The sequence below is a fragment of the Neolamprologus brichardi genome, chromosome 2 (genome assembly GCF_056152115.1).
Source record: "Neolamprologus brichardi isolate AB-2024 chromosome 2, ASM5615211v1, whole genome shotgun sequence".
Classification (NCBI taxonomy): Eukaryota; Metazoa; Chordata; class Actinopteri; order Cichliformes; family Cichlidae; genus Neolamprologus; species Neolamprologus brichardi.
In genome coordinates, this window is record NC_142105.1 from 24,992,668 (window position 1) to 25,011,503 (window position 18,836).

The 18,836-nt window shown below is 41.0% G+C and overlaps 4 protein-coding genes across 6 annotated transcripts; 1 reads left to right on the forward strand and 3 right to left on the reverse strand.

The window, feature by feature from the left end:
• Positions 1-123: 123 nt before the first annotated feature.
• LOC102780358 (protein FAM53C-like) lies at positions 124-4,999 on the reverse strand. Of its 2 annotated transcripts, none has more exons than XM_087849210.1 (4): positions 4,933-4,999; positions 2,887-3,135; positions 1,809-2,774; positions 124-1,535 (listed from the first exon to the last, which is right to left on the reverse strand). In XM_087849210.1, exons 2-4 carry the CDS (start codon positions 2,968-2,970, stop codon positions 1,299-1,301), a joined length of 1,287 nt encoding a protein of 428 aa, XP_087705336.1. In that variant the 5' UTR covers positions 2,971-3,135; positions 4,933-4,999; the 3' UTR covers positions 124-1,298. The 2 variants fall into 2 exon arrangements, with proteins under 2 accessions (XP_087705336.1, XP_087705338.1); XM_087849212.1 differs by having other exon boundaries at positions 4,593-4,980.
• Positions 5,000-5,296: 297 nt separating this feature from the next.
• On the forward strand, positions 5,297-8,958 carry phykpl (5-phosphohydroxy-L-lysine phospho-lyase). 2 transcript variants are annotated; one of them, XM_035910345.2, is made up of 13 exons: positions 5,297-5,606; positions 5,702-5,820; positions 5,956-6,115; positions 6,195-6,269; positions 6,354-6,441; positions 6,534-6,650; positions 6,770-6,852; positions 6,942-7,167; positions 7,406-7,560; positions 7,963-8,052; positions 8,162-8,295; positions 8,395-8,439; positions 8,780-8,958. In XM_035910345.2, the coding sequence occupies exons 1-12, from the start codon at positions 5,548-5,550 to the stop codon at positions 8,436-8,438; spliced, it is 1,350 nt and encodes a 449-aa protein (XP_035766238.2). In that variant the 5' UTR covers positions 5,297-5,547; the 3' UTR covers position 8,439; positions 8,780-8,958. The 2 variants fall into 2 exon arrangements, with proteins under 2 accessions (XP_035766238.2, XP_087705341.1); XM_087849215.1 differs by lacking the exon at positions 5,297-5,606 and having other exon boundaries at positions 5,616-5,820.
• A 344-nt stretch (positions 8,959-9,302) lies between these two features.
• hnrnpaba (heterogeneous nuclear ribonucleoprotein A/Ba) lies at positions 9,303-13,650 on the reverse strand. The gene is made up of 9 exons (XM_006781494.3): positions 12,993-13,650; positions 12,237-12,475; positions 11,633-11,801; positions 11,384-11,542; positions 11,163-11,294; positions 10,976-11,066; positions 10,715-10,870; positions 10,520-10,605; positions 9,303-10,062 (listed from the first exon to the last, which is right to left on the reverse strand). The coding sequence occupies exons 2-8, from the start codon at positions 12,458-12,460 to the stop codon at positions 10,535-10,537; spliced, it is 1,002 nt and encodes a 333-aa protein (XP_006781557.1). The 5' UTR covers positions 12,461-12,475; positions 12,993-13,650; the 3' UTR covers positions 9,303-10,062; positions 10,520-10,534.
• Positions 13,651-15,816: 2,166 nt separating this feature from the next.
• nme5 (NME/NM23 family member 5) lies at positions 15,817-18,553 on the reverse strand. The gene is made up of 6 exons (XM_006781492.3): positions 18,510-18,553; positions 18,209-18,347; positions 16,862-17,067; positions 16,338-16,438; positions 16,111-16,229; positions 15,817-16,015 (listed from the first exon to the last, which is right to left on the reverse strand). The coding sequence occupies exons 2-6, from the start codon at positions 18,332-18,334 to the stop codon at positions 15,932-15,934; spliced, it is 636 nt and encodes a 211-aa protein (XP_006781555.1). The 5' UTR covers positions 18,335-18,347; positions 18,510-18,553; the 3' UTR covers positions 15,817-15,931.
• Between the last annotated feature and the right edge of the window lie 283 nt (positions 18,554-18,836).

Below are 18,836 nucleotides of genomic sequence, written 5' to 3' on the forward strand. Positions count from 1 at the left end.
CTAGGTGTCACAATAATCCAATTATCTACTGCCCCCTGACTTCCTTTATGTTGGGTCCAAGCATGAAACAACATTCATATTCATTTAAGAAGAAGAAGAAAAGAAGGACAAGACACTTTTTGGGAAAAAAAATAATTCTATTAAATTCATTTGTACATAAATTGTGCAACAAGTATATTTCCAGCCAAAGAAATCATTTCTTAAAAGCCTCACTCCCTTTCGTCGCATACACTCTCAGAAATGGCTGGACGCATGTACTCACTCAAACCACTGTACAGCCCGTTACATTGTGCCCTGTGAAGACCAGCTGCAGCACTCATACGACTGACCACTGAAGTGTATGTGCCTCGAATTTAGAAATATCTCAATCAGTGCAAACAGGAGCCTGGCTGTGAAAAACAAGAGCACAGCACCAAGAACTCTGTATTTTAAGCTTAAGGCATGGTCAGTTTATGTAAGCCATGTCGCTGTTGACAACGTGTGTCAATGTCAAAGCAATTACACAAACTCCAAAAAGATAACGTAACGTAGAGGGTGTGTTATGTCGTTTGTGCCAGAAGAAAAGCAGAATCTATCTGAAAGGTTAGAACAGCAGTAAAAGTGAACAGGCTTTAGGCAAGATTTTTAAAAAGTGGAATGTATCCTGTTAAATACACAGAACAATTAAATATGGATACTTATTGTATGTTTTTTTTTTTTAATTTTACACACAGCAACATTTTAGCTACTGTTAAACAGCTCACATTTAATTCAGTCAGCCAAATACAAAAGTAGTCTACTCGAGTATCAGAAGCAGCACTGAACAACAATCGGTCTCATTCAGTTACTGCCATTTAGTGTGTGTCATGTAATAGAAACATTCTGTCAACCTCTGGCTATAAAGTTCTTTGATAAGGATATGTAAGGCTATCAAGATGCAAACCAGTGGCTTATGCTAATTAAGACTTGTCTTAATATCAAATATTAGTTAGAAATCTGTGCGCATTAAATCTTGCTTATTCGCTCATGCACATTTCCTTAAGGAGTGCTTCAACAGGCCAGCGCTAACAAAATTTGTGCAATTTTGAATAGTAAGCGAGCTCAAGTGTTATGATCGCAGCAATGTCATTGGATATTAGCCTCCCACATGGGGTCCTTGGATCTTACTTTTAAACTCTGGACATTTGTATAGAGAGGGCAGCAGGTTTCCACCAACTGCCAGAAGAGCACGTTATATTAAAGAGAAAAAAATATAAGCCTGCAGGTGTGCTTAACATGGTTATGAATGCAGTTATAACACTGAGAGCACCAAGGAGTGATCAGTTTTCTTCTATAAGGTTCAGATCCAATTCTGTACAGTCTCTTTCAAAAACAATCTTTTGTCCTCCATCTGCAGGCCTCCTTTCGTCTTCCTCTTCCTCACTTTCACTGAGCGGTCCGATGCTGGCTCTTCCCAGGAACTCGGCCGGAGAGAAAGCCGAACGTCGTTCCACCTGTGATGTCACTGGAATCAAACCGCTACCTGGTCCATATGCAGGGCTCTCACGATTACCAATCTAAGCAGGAAAAACCATGTGCATCATGATCATCATGTTACTATTTTTATAGGCAGAAAAAATTACTGTCTTGCATCAAATAATAAGTGATAAAGATAAAGTGGTAAAACATAAGTGCTGAGATAAAAGCAAAAAAAGCAAAAAAAAAAGATCACAAAAGGTCTCAAAGAGAAGGCTACATTTAAGGAAAGTAGTGAACTTGATTGCTCACCAATACTATTAGCCTCCATCACAGAGGTACTGTAACACTGATGGACCACCTTCCTTGCTCACCTGTGTCATCTTGCTGAAGTCGAGGACTGGCCTTGGGTAGGGGAGAACATCTGGGTCATGGCGCCTCTTTAAGCGAGGTTTGCGCATGTCACAGGGCTGCGAGTGGCAACGTGGCAAAGCAGGGTGGAGGCCACGCCTAGATGAGGATGGTGTGCTGCAGGCTGAAGTAGGAGACGGAGACAGCGCTGGGTGCTCCAAGTCAGAACGGCCATATTTCAAGGCTGAACCTGGACAGGGTTGGGGGGGCAAGGGCACCGTAGGAGATTTCTGAATGTGTACAGGGGAGAGGGAGAAGCGACGCTGCAGCACATAGTGTGAGGTTAGCGGGGCCGGTGAAGAAGAGCACGAAGAAGGCGTAGCAAAGGATGCAGAACACGCTCCTTTCAGTGTATCGCAGGGGTCCCATGGGAAGCCCCATGATATCGGGGAGTCAGACGATAGCGCTAAGCTAAAGAAGGTAGGACTAGCAGATGAGTGTATGGAGGAAGAGGGGAAGGAGGAACTAGGACCACAAAGTGGCAAAGAGCTGGCTCCAGAGCCTGAACTTGATGCTCCACCACTGTGACAGCTACGTTTCACCGGGGTCCAAACCCTTGATGCGCTGGGATGCCAGGTGGTGCGGCACTGAGATAGATCCTCTGGAACAGAGAGGGACCGGCAGTGGCGTTTTGGAGGTGGCGGAGGTGAACTTTGGAAAGCCTTGAAGGGACGTTCTGGTCTCTGGAGTGATTCTCCAGATTGAGAAGTAGGCCATAGTGAATCAAGTCCACAGGAGTCATCCAAAACACTGGCAACAGATGATGGATGTGTAGTTGAGGTGTAGCTCTCTGAAAATGCCAAAAAGATAAACATGAGGCCAAATTCCCCACTGGTCACAAATGTTGCTCTTAACTCACTAAACTTGCCTTGTGTTGTTTTATGAGCACTCCACGAGACAGTGGGACTGGAGCCCACTGTAGGTAATGACTGTAACAAACAGAATGACTTGTTTTCAAAATCAGAAGTGAGAAAACCAAGTCAATGAAACAAAATCAGTTTGAAGGACAAGACTTTGTTCCATCTAAACCATCCAACTCACCACATTCACACTGAATGAGAAGGCCTTGTGATAGGGTTCTTCTAAACTCTGCTTACGAAGTTGCTCTGTTATAAGAGTCACCATATTTGTAGCTATGATCCAGGGAGAGACATGGAGATGAGGAGATTTACCAAGGGCAGTGAAAGTGTCATTAGTCAGAGTTCTGGCGTGGTTTGTGGCGTCCCCTCTACACCTCAACCAGCCAGACTGACCAGCTTCCTCACTTTGTCACCAACATCTTTATGCAACCTAGAGAGGCAGGTGAAAATAGATTGAAACAAATTAAATAAGTGGTTAGACAAACTGCAGAGAAATCAAACTAGTTTAGTCACTGTGGGACAGAGGGTACTTTTTAATGTTTGTTTTTCTGTTTGGGAAAGCCCACAGCAAGAGGAACAGAAAAGCTGCACACCAAACACTGACCACAGGTCTATGTGAACCAAGCTAGGGTTTATAAGTTGCCCTTTCATTCATGCAGGAGCAGAAGTTTATACTCACTAAGGCGAGAATCACACATGGACATGAGGTGACCCTGAACAAAGCAGCACGTCACATTTCATCAAATTAAGTTCATATTGTCATTCCAAATGGGACTCCAAAGAAAATTTTATTTCGAAGGAGATGCAGACTACAACTCAAGTGAAAACCTTTGCATCAATACAAAGGCAGTCAAGTCAGTAGGGTCCAATAAACTGAAATGACAAGAGTTGTGAGTAGTAAAAAATGGAAGGGGGAGGGAAAGACTAAAAGGGAAAGGATGGAGGGGGAAGTGTGTGAAAAATGAATGGGACAGGGGCTGGAAGCATACCATAGTATCTTTGTAAAGGGGACAAAAGAATAGTGACCAGGTCTCAAGGACTTACTTGAGGCCAAACCAAATACACAGTCCTGAACGACTCTACTTGTAATCAAAAACTTTAAAAAAACATTAGTTACTGAATGCACAAACACCTGAAGATTAACCTGCAGTAGCCCATGTATGGAATCCCAGGAAGTCTATTACTCAGTGCTGTACATCTCAAATTGAAAGTAAAAGACACAGAATGACCGTTGCATTAAAATGTAACATGACCCATTAGCCTTTGGACTTCTGTTTAGAAGAATGTGTAGAGCACATTTAGGGTGGAAAACCCCCCTTCAAAAAAACCAAATATTAATCTAGCAACTTTGAGGCCCTTTGATGGCATTTATATTTCAGCTCACTTAAGAGCCTTTCGTTCAATCACTGTTGAGAGTCAAGATGTGGCCTCCAGGGCCTTCCTCCTCCTTGTAGCAAACAGTGCATTTGCTAGCCTAGTTCCACATGCCACAAAAAGGGGCACAAGATCAAGCTTTTTCCACTGTCATGTCCTGAACACAATCAAGAGCTGTCAAGTAACTAGTATAAAACTTTAGCATCACTTTTCAGTGTGACTAGCAAACATACATTCGATCAGCATAAGAAAAAAAAAATATATATAGGACGCTGTCGAAATGACAAGAAACCTCTAGCACAGCCACCTTGATAAAATAGCTTTGACTTAAGGACACTGTATTTTAAAAAACAAAATTAAAAAAATACAAGAAACATGGAAAACAAGCGAGTTTAACACAGTGTTGCGCAGCTTACTCAAAAACCATGTTTCTGCCCATCAGCTAAAATTCATGAACTGCAATCCAGCTGTTGTTCGTTACAATGTAACACATTAAAATAATGCTAAACTTACAGGATCGATAGGATTCCGATTATAGCCGGTGAGCAAGGTGGTATGTGGTAAGCTAGCTCACGAACACGATGCAGCCAATGAAGCACCAAGTTGTCAGCTAGCTCATAAGATAAATGCACTAAAATTACTAGCGTCAGTTTATTACAATAGATCTGATTACGACCGGTTAGAGGTTTGTCATTCCAGTCGGTTATAGCTACGTTTTGTAAGGCCAGTATGAAAATTTGCGTTCCTAAATTTAACGCTAACCCAATAGTCTATGTCTAAATCAGTTGTAGCGTTAGCTTGGTCAGGCAGCTTGGTTGCGAGCTAGCATGCTACAGCTGTCTTGATGTATTACCTGCATTCAGGCGTTCCTAAGCAACCAAAGCTGCGCAGCGAGTGCACCGGGTGGCGAGCAGATTAACTGAGTATTTATAGCTTCTGGACGATACCAATTGAGAGGGTGTTTTTGTCACATGCCTTTACAACTGGTGATTCAAGAGATGCTTAAATGAGGTTTAGACATACCAAAAATGTATAACGTTTACTATTGTTTTTTTTCTGTTGTTTTGGAGGAAATTAAACTAAACTCACAGCAAAACACATTGCAATTATTTTACGACCTTCTGTCACTTTGACCGTCCCACAGTGACACCGTTCTGGTTAAAGCGAGAGCGTAATTTCAAATCTTCCTGTCTAATAATAAAGGCAATGGTGTTTTATAATATAGGTCGAATAATAAAATATTTATTAAATTTAGATACCCAACCTTACCTGTGACAGGGGAAAAGAAAAGTTAAAACTACAAAGTTTGGGAAGTGAACTCAGCTCTGCCACTGACGCATGCGTATTAGGTCAGTTAGCGAAACAGCTTTTCATAAGTTTCTAGTCAATAGCTGTTATAGTTTATGGCATTGTATTTGTATCTGTATTTGATATACGTGAAATTAAAAGAGCCAGAGATTAAGTTGTCATGGCGCAAGAAAAACTTCGGAAAGAAGAAACTCTTGCAATGAGGAATAGGCTAATCGGGTATGTAAGATGAAACTTGGTGTTTTCTTGACGCTTGCTCACGGGCTTATTGTGCATATAGTGCAAATGACACGTATTGATTTCTTTGATTACAGACAGTCATGTAGACTGTTTTATTCAGAAGACCCAGTGAAAATAGTAAGAGCACGAGGACAGTATCTATTTGACGAAAATGGCAAACGCTATTTGGACTGTATCAGTAACGTCCAACATGGTAAAAACATTATCATCCAGTCTCAAGTCCGTTTTTTCTAACCAATTAAAAAAATACAGTGTATTACACTTCTGCCACCTAGTGGCAGGACGTTTTAACGCCCTTACTGACATGTTGTATGAATGTTTTTTAAAGTGGGTCATTGTCACCCCGCCATCACAAAGGCTGCAGCAGCTCAAATGGACGTCCTGAACACAAATTCAAGATTCCTGCATGACAACATAGTCCTGTATGCTGACCGCCTGGCTGCTACCCTCCCCCAGAAACTGTGTGTCTTCTACTTTGTTAACTCTGGGTGAGTATTCTGTTGCACGCTCATACTCCTAAAAAAAAGCATTCTCTAAAGTACAATTACATCTTTTTTTTCCTGATAGTTCAGAGGCCAACGATCTTGCCTTACGCTTGGCACGTCAGTACACCCAACATGAAGATGTCGTAGTTCTTGACCAGTAAGTATTTTGCTCCATTGCAGGCCTTTCAACCCTGCAATTACACATGCTTTTCAGTTATAATGAGCTCTCCTTCTACACTAGTGCATACCATGGGCATCTAATGTCTCTCATCGACATTAGCCCTTACAAGTTCCAGAAACTGGCGGGACAGAAAGAATGGGTTCATGTGGTGTGTAAATTTATAAACCTATTATCAAAAAAACTGCTACCCAGCACTAGACTCCTGCTTATCTCAAAGAACATGTTCTTTCATCCTCCCAGGCACCTCTACCAGACACATACAGAGGCATATACAGAGAAGATCACCCCAACCCAGGCCAAGCATATGCTGATACAGTAAAAGACCTTATAGAGGATGTTCACAAAAAAGGCCGTAAGGTACACTATAACCCAGTTCCATGCAGGCTCAATAAAATCTCTACTACACACGCTCAGAACAGTGCTAATAATAAGCACATTACATTTATAGTGCATATTTATTATCTTTTTTTCTTTAGATCTCAGCCTTCTTTGCTGAATCCCTGCCTAGTGTTGGTGGACAAATAATCTTGCCCCAAGGATACTTTCCTAAAGTTGCAGAGTGAGTAATTCTTCAGTTATCTGGTTGTTTTTGCTCAGCTGGTTGTACAACAATAAAAGTGTGGTGCCTCCTCCTCGTATTCTCCACAGATATGTGCGCTCAGCTGGTGGCGTGTTTGTGGCAGATGAAGTGCAGACAGGTTTTGGGCGTGTGGGACATCATTTCTGGGCTTTTCAGCTTCAGGGAGACGGTTTCTGCCCAGACATTGTGACCATGGGCAAACCGATGGGCAATGGGCATCCCCTGGCATGCGTAGCAACCACTGCAGAGATAGCTGGAGCTTTTACAGCCAACGGAGTGGAGTACTTCAATACGGTGACTATACAGAAACCTTAATGTAGCATAAATTAATGCCCGATCTCTACACACAACCAGGTATTTGATAATAATAGCTATTTTACCATTAATATTAAAATGACATTGAGAGAAATATGAGTCATTTTAAGACTTAAAACGTACATTTCACTCACAGTTCCTGTGTTACTTTTAAATATAATGCTTTTATGCATATTCTCAAGATAAATCACTTATTTTACTCTCCAACTTCATGCAGTTCGGCGGGACTCCAGTTTCATGTGCAGTTGGCCTAGCAGTCCTTGATGTGATCGAGGAGGAAGACTTAAGAGGAAATGCCGTGAGGGTCGGAGCCCACCTTAAAGATTTGCTCACAAAACTGAAAGCACGACATGAAATAATTGGAGATGTCAGGTAAGGATGCTACGTCAGCGGTATCCTGCAGTTCATAGCACTTAAAAAATAACTGAGCTCCCATATAATGAAGTCCAGTGACTCTACCGTCTACTGTCCATGTTTACAGTGCCTTGTTGACATCTCACTTTTATTTGCAGGTGTGGTGTTTTGATCTTACTTAATCTAGAATGTTCAATTATTCAAATGTATAGAAATTGTCCTCCATACCCTATTATACATATATTTGGTAGTGTTTACCCTTTGCAGTATAAAAAGCTAGATATAAATGACAAAAATCTCAGATTTTCAGACATGGACTGCAAACCGCTGCAAACGTGAATACTTAACATGTAAATATATTTGACAAGTATGCTAATTCTTTCATAATTCCAATAAAAGGCCATGTCTTTATTTCTGTAGAGGTGTTGGACTATTTTTGGGAATTGAGCTGGTGACCGACAGAGAGAAGAAGACTCCTGCCACAGAAGCTGCAGCGCATGTGGTCAAGAGGTGAGGGACTGCAGTGCAACATTAGTTATCAGTTTTTACATTTTGTTTTTTTTAAAAAGCTTACTCCCCAGTGCTGTTCTGTGATTGGAGTTTGTCCTTTTTATATCAGGTTGAAGGAGGAGGATCAAATATGTGTCAGTACTGATGGCCCATGGGACAACGTCTTGAAGTTTAAGCCTCCCATGTGCTTCGGCATGGAGAATGCAGAGCTGGTGGTGCAATGTATTGATCGCATCCTTACAGGTTAGCTGACTAACATGGTAAACAAGGTTATATGCATGCTATCTACTCAGTCCATAAAAACCTCAACACCAAAATATAACCATTTCATTTTTTTCACAGACATGAAAGCCAGTGACCTCAAACTGGAAAAGGAAGACATCTAAGGTTTGTCAAACCTGTAGAAAACATTTTAATTGCATCAGACAGAGTCAGGTGGTCACATTCATATTTAGAGGTAGAGATTAAAATCTGTTCTTGAGGCTCCAGTAGACCAAACAGCTTCACAGAACATGTTGCCTCTTCCACTCAACACAGACTACTGTGGGGGTTCACTTTAGAGAAGTTGGACTTCTATCTGGAAATTAATAATTCAGAGAATATCAAAGCGGTGACAGTGAATTTTAAATAAAGGTATTGCTGGATCAGCGTCGTCATTTGTTTCAAACTATGCCCATTTAAAGTGAAATATCAATGCAAACGTTTTAGTCATTCTCATTTTCAACAGATCAAACCAGTCACCTCTCTGATGACACCCCACAGACTGGAGGTAAACACTACAAGCCACAACATATCATTGCCACCTGGGAAATGTAGTCGACCAGAAGATGACATTTTGAAATTCCACACTTTTATAATACAAAATAAATAAATTAAAGAAAATATTGACAAATAAACTTTTTACTGTAATCCTGGTTCTTGTATCGTTTTTCTGCTGACAGCAGTTCACATAATCAGCTGTGACTTAACACTGATTGGCAACATGTTCTTAATACACAGCATGGTAGAGTTAAGCACTTACCAGACAACTATAACTCCCGGACACATTCACAAAAATTGCTCAAGTATTGCAGTTTAACATCTAGTGGGGTGGGTATTACACTCAGCAAGTTATCCTGCAGGTAGTGAAGCCCTCTCCCACAGCTTCCCGTGGAGATGTTAACATTACTTGAGACGAAACAAGCAAGCCAGTTAACAGTACAAAAACATTTAACGTTAACTTTACAAATAATAACAGAAAGATCCATGTGTAATATAAACCAAAAGTTTATTTCTACCAATTTGCCAAAGACACTAGAGGAATGAATTTCCAGTGAGAGAGGGAATACCCTCTTACATTTAACAGGCTTGCGTTCAGTTGAATAACACTAGTAAAGCCACTTAAAAATTGCAGACATGATGGGGGAAGAATCTCCTTAAAAGCCAAAATAACAAAAACAACAACAACAAAAAACATAAACAAATAATTGCTGGTTGTCTTTGTCTACAAGGCCTTCTGCAAATATTTATTTGACACTCTTACAAAGAACCCTTTGATTAGTATAAATCCCTTTTTCTTTTTTAACCTCACCCCACATCTGAAGCCATGCAACTCACATCCAACACTCAGCATGGGAGAATAACAAAATCTATAAACACCAAAACAAAATGAGGAAACAAAACAAAACAAAAAAAAAAAAAAGCAAAATTGTTTTATTCGCGAGCTTTAAAAGCTCTTGCTCATCTGTAAATCCAGTAGACATGTAAAAATACAACCATACAATACATTAGATTCAAAAAGGTACCAAAAAGTACAGTAAAAATAACACTTCCATCACTGGAAATGTAAATGGACACAAAAAAAACAATATAAAATAAAAAGTGGAAAAGTGACATTTGCTTCCCCAGTTCCTCACTTGATCTGTACAAATGGAGCATGAGTCCAAATTTTCTGCCAACTCCAAAGGAAAAGCCAGAGCCCATGTTCGCTGTAGTCAGACCATGGATCTCTTTTTCTTATTTACTTTAGACCTTGAGAGAAAAACACGGTGCTTAACGTTACTGAGAATAAACCAAATGCGGCATGCAGTTACACAAAGACAGACAGGTGCATGAATGAGTTTGACTGGTCAGTGATGGACAGACACACTTTTTGGACGGGGGCAGGGGCTGGGAAGGGAGGGGGACACGACCTCTAGCTGTTACACCTAGCACTTTGGTGAAAGGTGAAACAGTCCTTTATTCCCGCTTTCAACCACCACAAACTCGACGCGCACTGATCAAGCAGTCGCAGTACAGGTTCATCTAAAGATGGCCGACAGGTGGAATGAATCCATCTCTAATGATCACAGACCCCACAAGGCGGCCTACCCTAACCCCACAACAATGCTGGAATGGACTTAGAGTAGATGGAGATCTCTGGGGTCAGAAGGCACTAATGGTTACAGCTATGTTCTCATACTACCACGGATGATGCAGAAATGCATACCTGCACTATGTGTGATCAGTATGGCTTGTAGCTACTCTGGTGCCCTCCACGTCTTGGAGTTTTCCCATAGCTTGTATTGCCCTGGTCTGGAGGACAAGAGAAAAAGGGACTGAGTTCTTCTGTACAAAAAGGAGGACCAAGAAAATAAAGTTTCTCTCATTCTGTTTCTTTTCCCTGGGGCCACTTATCGCTTACTGTAATCGTAGCCACCCCCATAGCCGTAATAACCAGCAGAGTAGTCATAGCCACCATAGCCACCATATCCGTAGCCTTGCTGTCCATAACCATAGCCCTGGTTGTATCCCTGGTTCCAGTAGTTGTTGTAGCCTTGATTCCAGTTCTGGCCCTGGCCTAGAAATAACAAGTAGAAAGCTTTTGTCACAAGTCTCCAGAAACAAATTTAGGCCATGATTGAAATCAAGAGTCTTCTGAAGTGCACACAGATTTGGTGCTTACCTCCACGTCCTCGCCCACGCCCGCCGTATCCACGGGCACCGTACTGCTGCTGCAGGTAGACCTCTTTGGGCTGCGCGATTTTAATTTCACACTGCAATGTCACACAAAGAGCATCATGTTAAACGTTTGCAAAAACTTATAAATCTGGCTAACTAAATTACAGCCGGCAAGCTTGCTGTGCCATTACCTTGCTACCACCGACATTGTGGTACTTCTTCTCCATGACTTTCTTCACGGAAGCCTCTTCTTTGTACGTGATGAATACGAATCCCCTCCTCTTCTCTGTCTTTGGGTCCTGTGGAAGCTCTATGGTCTCAATCTACAAACAAAGAAATCAGAGTTTTGTAGCAGCCACCTCCAATATACCCACTTAATTCCTTTAGATGCTGACAAATGCTTCAAATGTACCTCTCCAAAGGTCCCAAAGTACTCCTCAATGACCTCCTTTGAAGTATCAGGGTTGAGTCCGCCCACAAAGATTTTCTTTACTGGATCCTTCTTCATGGCCATGGCTTTCTTGGGGTCAATCTGTCTCCCATCTAGCCTGTGCTCCTTCTGTTCAAGAACCTATTAGACAAAGAAAAAAAAAAAAAAACATGTAAAATTGCCCACATTGTGAAAATATGCCTCACGTGTCCACATAATTACATCACTTACCTTTTCTACGCTGGCTGCGTCTTTAAACAGAATGAAACCAAAGCCTCTTGACCGGCCTGTCTGCTGGTCCATCTTGATGGTGCAGTCTGTCACCTCGCCAAATTTAGAGAAGTAGTCTTTAAGATCCTTCTTGCTTGTGTCCCAGCTGAGACCTCCAACGAACATTTTCCTGAGCATAGGAGAAGGGACACTGTTAGTAGCAGCAGCTGCAGGCACCCCCCCACTAAGCTTCACACAGTAGTGGTAGTGGGTAGAACCAGGGGTGTACATATACAGGCTGTCCCAAAACATCTGGTGACCCACTAATGTAGGGGGGTAGGTAGGTAGCACTTGCTTTAGCTTTTAGCCGTTAGCCATCTTTCAAGGCCGGTTTAATAAAGTGAAAAATCCCCATGGTAGAGGCACAGCAGCCACCCCGTATCTGCTGCTTTTCTAAGCAAATATATATTAGATTTAATCTTGACAGTGGCGCCCATCCCCCCTCTCCGCTCTGCACATGGCGCCAACAAAAGGCCGGTTGAACAAAGAGCCGTGGCAAACCGCTAGCGCTCATTAGGGACGCCTGCTTCCTTCACAGATTCACAGCAGGCCGCTTCAAACTCACCCGGCATCCTCCTCGCCCTTGCTGGCGTCGATCTGGCCTCCCTCCGTGCCGCCGTTTTGCGAATTGTCGTCGTCCTCGGGGCCTGCGTCCTCTCCGCAGTCATGCGCGGCGGCGCCGTCGTCGTCGTCGTTCCCCTCCTCAGTGAGGCCAGCTCCGTTAAAATCATCGTCGACTTCGTGGCCGTTTTCCGATGTTTCCATGTACTGTTGCTCTGACTCAGACATTTTGCACAATTATACCTAAGTCCCCCAACACAAACAAGATAGAGTAAGGAATTAGTGATACAGTTGTGGGGGTTATATAACGTGTCATGCCGTGCATGCCTCGCCATTTCCATGGTGCCAATACGTGCTTTTCCCACCATTTTGGCCGGCGCGATCGCGTTCCCTGCATTCAGAGAGCCCCGCTTATTACCGAGTGCCGGGAAATGGCCACAGAGTTACGTTCACTTACACATCACAGTAACCAAACTGCATCTTTAGCGCATTTCTGGCAAAGATTAGAAAAGTTGTACACATATGTATCGCGCTGATAAACCGAGCCGGGACTATGCAACTCAAATTCGCAGTTACGTAATGCCGAGGCCGATACGGCCGCAATATCAGTCTACAGTTTTAATAACTACAAAAATTACCTGCACGTACCCCAAAAAACAACTGTTTAAAAAATAAATAGATTACAAGAATCGCATTACCTACGTGACAATATAATGAGGAAAAAACTAATCAGGCTAATGAAATACAGAAACGTACTTACTAATCACACAACCGGAGAGCTCTCTTCAAGATGGATTCTCCCACACGACGGCAACTCGTGGTTGGTTTTCTAGAACCGGCAGGAGAAAAAAACGACCTTTTTGCGCAGAAGCCCTCTGATTGGAAAATCTCTGCTGCCATTCACGGCACCGACCAATCGCATGTGAGACTGTTTTTTTTCTGTTTTTCTACAAAAGATGTTCACGCCTCGAGAACTCAGGAAGGAACTCAGAGTACCCTCAGAATGGTGTGTTCACTGCTCGGTAATTTCAGCTCCACTCAGGGAACTTGGTCTGAAAATTACCAGTGAAGTGATGCAAGTTTTCATTATTAATATAATAAATAAATCATAAAGTGACGTCATCAAGTTATATCCATATTCATAGAGTGCGAGATATGGGTAAAACAGCTCAGATAAAGTAACAAAACACACTGGCACAGTAATCCATTAATAATCTATTTTTCCTTACTGATTATTTAAATAGGGAAGTAGCCCTGGACCTTCACTCAGTTTAATTTTTTTGCTCTCACCTGTGAAGACTTGTGAAGGAGGCTTAGAAAACACAACAGGGCCCAAACTACAAAATCCAAACCACTGACCAGCGGTAAAAAATTAGAAGGTCAAACTGAAGTTTAAAGAAAAGTAAAAAGATGAGCCACCGCTGTTCTTGAACAGTTTGATGATGAGAGAAGGATTAACCTCCAACGAAGTGATGGAAAGCCCAATATACGGAGAAAGAAGGGATCTGCTTATCTGTGAAGCACAGTGGCGGTTGTGGCATGAGAGGTTTTGGCCATCACCAGATCTTTACCCAGCTGAACATTTCAACTCATGAAGAAAAGACTGAAAGGACAAACCCTGAAAAAGGTGCTGAAAAAGAACCCTGGAGAGACGTAACTAATGAAGAGACTAACTAATGAAGAAATAAGAAATATGATGAAGTCTATGGGTCATAGAATTGATGTAGTTATATATTCTATGTTTTTAAAAAAACATATTTAGATGCCAGTAACGGCAATAAAAAAATGAATTCTCAAATTCATCTTTTGGTTTCACACTCAAATGTCTTCAGTGCACAGTAAAAGCTAATTGATTGGCTTTGAGGTTGTAATACACACAATTGTATATGTATAATCAGATACAAAAGCATTGAAGTGTGTTGACAGAACTCATAATTTTCTGTCATTCTTTTTCTAAATCCTTTTACCAGAATTATGTGTGTGATAAAAGGATATATACTTGGGTTATAATTCTTCAGTCCATTTATTTAAGAAAAAAAAATATCCTGAGCTAGTCATAAGCACTTGTGTTTACAGTATAAGCAGCTTTCTGTATACCCGGCGAGTTAGGAACAAACAGAGTCACACACTGCAGAACAAAATGTTCACAGCTGGGTAACTGCAATCATCCGTTTCCAACAATCTTAGCATATAAATGTAGGAAATGGTATTGGAAGTACCCTCCTACTGAATAAGCAGATCCAAATGCACAAATAAGTTATTATTTTCACTAATAGTGAATCAATCTGAGTGGAGCAACAGCAACAGAACTGACTCAAAATGAAATCAAATCTCAGCTGGGTTCATACAGTCGACCCAGGTTATCAGATGGATTCAGTGCAACCATGTTTACTACTTCAAAATGCACTCGTTTTAAACAGCGTCATTTGCAGACCCTATAAAATTGTTTGTCCTGTTATTTGGTGCTGCCAAACATTTAATCTGCTGTCTACTGCCTTGTCGACCAGCAGTGTTACCTGCTGGGTTGGAGATGGAGTGGCTCTTCGACATTAAACAGTCACCGATAGTATTATTGCCAATAATACTGAATACTTTCTTTCCTCCTTCCAAGTCAGATGGTGCACTGTTTTGCACGGAGAATAAAAGAAATATTTAACATGGCCACTTTTACCTAAAAGTAACTTTCATATCCTTCCAACAAAGTCAAGTTCACTCACAATGAGACTTCTTTAAATATCTCAAGGTAAAAAATGACATAAGATCACACATGAGTGACTTTGAAAGTGCAGCACCAGACACACGTATTTTCCCAGCTAGGGCTAAAACCACTGCAACTCAATGGGAAGTAGACCTAGGTTAACAATTATCAGAGGATATATGGGACATAAGTTTGAAATATATACTTTGTCACAACACTGCATGTTCAATTAGTGCCAAACCTGCTGTAAAATAGTTTAAGGAGCTGCCCAAATCAAATTATTCAAAGATTAAATTACAGAGAATATTTCCAGACCTTTCATCCCAGCGTGATAAAGTTAGGTTCATAAGTAATCGCCACCATAGATTTAAAAATACAGACACACAAGATTCAAATTACAGTGCAACTTTATTTCAGGGAGTTAGGCAAACGTGTTGCATAACCCTTCAGAAATGACAGCCAATTGTACACGCAGTCCCCTATTTTCAGAGGCTCAAAAGTAAGTGGACAAACTAACACAACTTTACATTAAATTGTTCTTAATGCTTAGAAAGTGCTTTGAGAGTTCAAACCTTACTACAAGCAGTAAGAAAGTGCTTTTTTTCTTCTATGAAAGCTTAATTCAACCAAACACTTTTTCTATGCCTAAACACTTTTGTTTGCCTTTAATGAGCAAATAACCAACTCTACCTCCTGAGCCACAGCCATTTTTGATGTATTTAGTTAAAGGTTAAGAAGTTGTGTCTATATTTAAGTGATAAGAAGACTTTTAACTTTCATCCATCCATTTTCCTAACCCAAATTCTGGGGCTTAGGTAAGAGGTGAAGTACAACCTAGTCAGATCACCAGTCTATTGCTGATTTATGCCAGAAAGCAAACAGATGCTTACGACTGAAAATATGATTTATTTCATTGTAGCGTTGAACAGATTCATTTCTCAGTCAAAAAGAAAGACATTAAACTCTGTGCTCGTGGCTCCTTTTCCCCCACTGTTTGCCTCTCATTGGTCCTCTTCCACAGCGACTGCTTCACATATTTGAGGTTGGTCTGGGTTGTTTTGGATGAGCCAGTCTGCAAGCCAAATCTATCAGGAGCAAACATACAAGATACCAATCCCTATGCTCACAAAGCTCTAAACAGCTGGCTAATGAGTGAACACGTGTAGCTTCTAATACTTACAATGGGGTTGAGTGGCTTGTTCATGCAGAGCTCAGTGAGCCCGCGTAGCAGAACTGGGTTTATATACCTGCTCAGGTATTCTTCATTTTCTTCTCTTGAGGGTAAGGGTTCAATTATAGCTGCATAAAAAACCACATAGGTCAAAGAATGAAAAGCATTCAAAACACTTGCATATGCACAAGATCTCTATGTATAGAAGATTATGTGTGGGTGTGCAAATTACTTACAGTTTGGGAACATGAATTTGATCTCCCTTACAGCTGCTTGAAATGAATCGCTCCCATGAAGGGCATTTTGTAGCTCAGAAGTGCCATATTTTGCTCTAAGGCTGAAGAAAAGTACAGCATTCTTTTTTTGTACATCTGCGTATGAGTTTTAACAGAGCTGACCTTTAACCCAGACCTTTGATAAAAGTAATATACCAAGCCTTGATGATGGGTCAGTCAAAGGACACGGTGAACTAAAATTCTGAGGCTGATATCCAGAATAACAATCAAACACTGTAAGTTATATACAAGTCAAATTTATATTAAAAAATGCCATGTAAATAATACACATTATTACTGTTATTCATTTGTCTGAGTCCAAGGATGGGGCAGGTTTGCAGAGAAATATTCAAGTGCTTTTACACCAAAGTGTGAGCATGCTGCACAGTATATATTGTGTAATAATGTCAGCCTTTGATTTTCTTCTATTCTATTCAAAATCTAATTACACCCCACTTTTCATTATCCCAAGGGATGACACTGACCACTCTGGATGGGTTTCTCTGGCCTTGGCACTGTTGACAGGTCCTATGATGGACTTCCAGTGGGCGATAGCATTGTTGCATGCTAGCATCAAGGCAACGATGGGGCCAGAGCTCATGAAGGCCGTCAAGCTGGGGAAGAAATGCTTTCCATACTCCTCTGCGTAGAAATCACTGCATTGCTCTGGACTTAGCAGCAGCTTCCGCTTCTAATGCAGGGATTAAATATTGGATATGGCAGAGAAAGCACATATGGTGGTGAACACAGTCATGATTTATCTCTAACCACATCAGATAGATCAGATTAATTTCTGCAGGCTGGTATTCTGAGGCTATTTGCTATTTGCATATGCATACTTCAATTGATTTTACCATGTGCCAAAATGGTTTGTCCTGTCACATACTCTCACTAGTCACTTCATTAGGTACACCTGTTCAACTGCTTGTAAATGCAAATATTTAATCAGCCAATCACTTCACAGCAGCTCAATGCATTTAGGCATGTATGCATAGTCATAGATCTTCTGAAGTATAAAGTGAGCATCATAATTTGGCATAAACAACACGAAAGCATGGATCCATCCTGCTTTGTATCTATGGTTCAGGATGGTGGTGGTGTAATAGTGTGGGGTACATTTTCTTGACACACTTTAGGTACCAGATGTACGATCGATTTATGACACAATATACCCATCTTCTGATGGCTGCTTCCAGCATGACAACGTGCCATGTCACAAAGCTAAAAACATCTCAAACTGGAATGTTTCCAACAACCATGCTATGAAACATTCAGGTGGTTCTGAGGGAAAAGGGGATCCAGGTTTACTAGAAATAAAGTGCCCAGTGATTGTATTATCAACTATTGTTTGTTATTATTGTTGTTAAGTTATTGTCTTCCTCCTATCACCCCAACCCAGTTGCATCAGATGTCTACCCCTGCCTGAGTCTGATTCTGCTAGAGGTTTCTTCCTGTTAAAAGGTAGTTTTCCCTCCCACTGTTGCCAAATGCTTGCTCAAAGAAGGACGTTTGATTGTAGAGTCTTTACCATACAGAATAAAACACCTTGAGGTTACTGCTGTTGAGATTTGACGCTATATAAAATTGAATTGCATTGGATATTAACGCCCTCTAGTGGAAAACCTTTGCGCTACTGATATCTGCAAAGGAAGACAATCTATTACTTTTAAAAGGGGCATTTATATGAACGAAGATATCACACTTCTTATAATAGAAAATAGATAAATTATTTCCTCAAAAATCCTCAGCTGGATAGCCTCGTCCCTGACACAACAAAGTGCACCCCACAGTTCTCATCTTGTAAGTTACCAACGTAAGAAACTTTAACATACCTGCAGGATGATGAAGCCCGACTTGAGGATAATATTCTCTATCTCCGCAGCTTTGTCGATGGCATCTGGTTTAATAATGGCCAGTGTTCTTTCCACATAAATACGAAGAGGTGAACTTTCATCCATCTCCTCTCGCTCGCTAACATTAAATCAGACAAACGGTTGTAACAATTATCTTTATGATATGAATTTACTTAATATTAATAACAGCTGGCAATGAAGAGTTTGAGTAGCCTCATTATAAAAATGCTTTTTTAAAAGCCAAACTGCGATTATTCGTTCAATTAAACCACTGACCCACCTTCTGGATGTGTATGTCTCTGTTGCTAGGATACACGTGTACGGCACCGCATGCAGGACAATTCTTACGATGTACAAACTCGCGAATTCAAAGGTTCAATAAATATTTGTCCCCCTTCGTCAAAAAAGTATCAGCTTCTCTTAAATCTGTTTAGTTACATAAAATCTCAGGGTATAGTAAGAATCACAATAAACATGATGTGGGAGATTATGTTATAGCTCAGTGAAGAAACCTTTTCGTGGATAGCTGTATTTGCATGCCCCCTTTTTGCGTGGCAATAACTATTAACAGTGTTATTCCAGCAGCAGATCTGATAATCAGACTTGT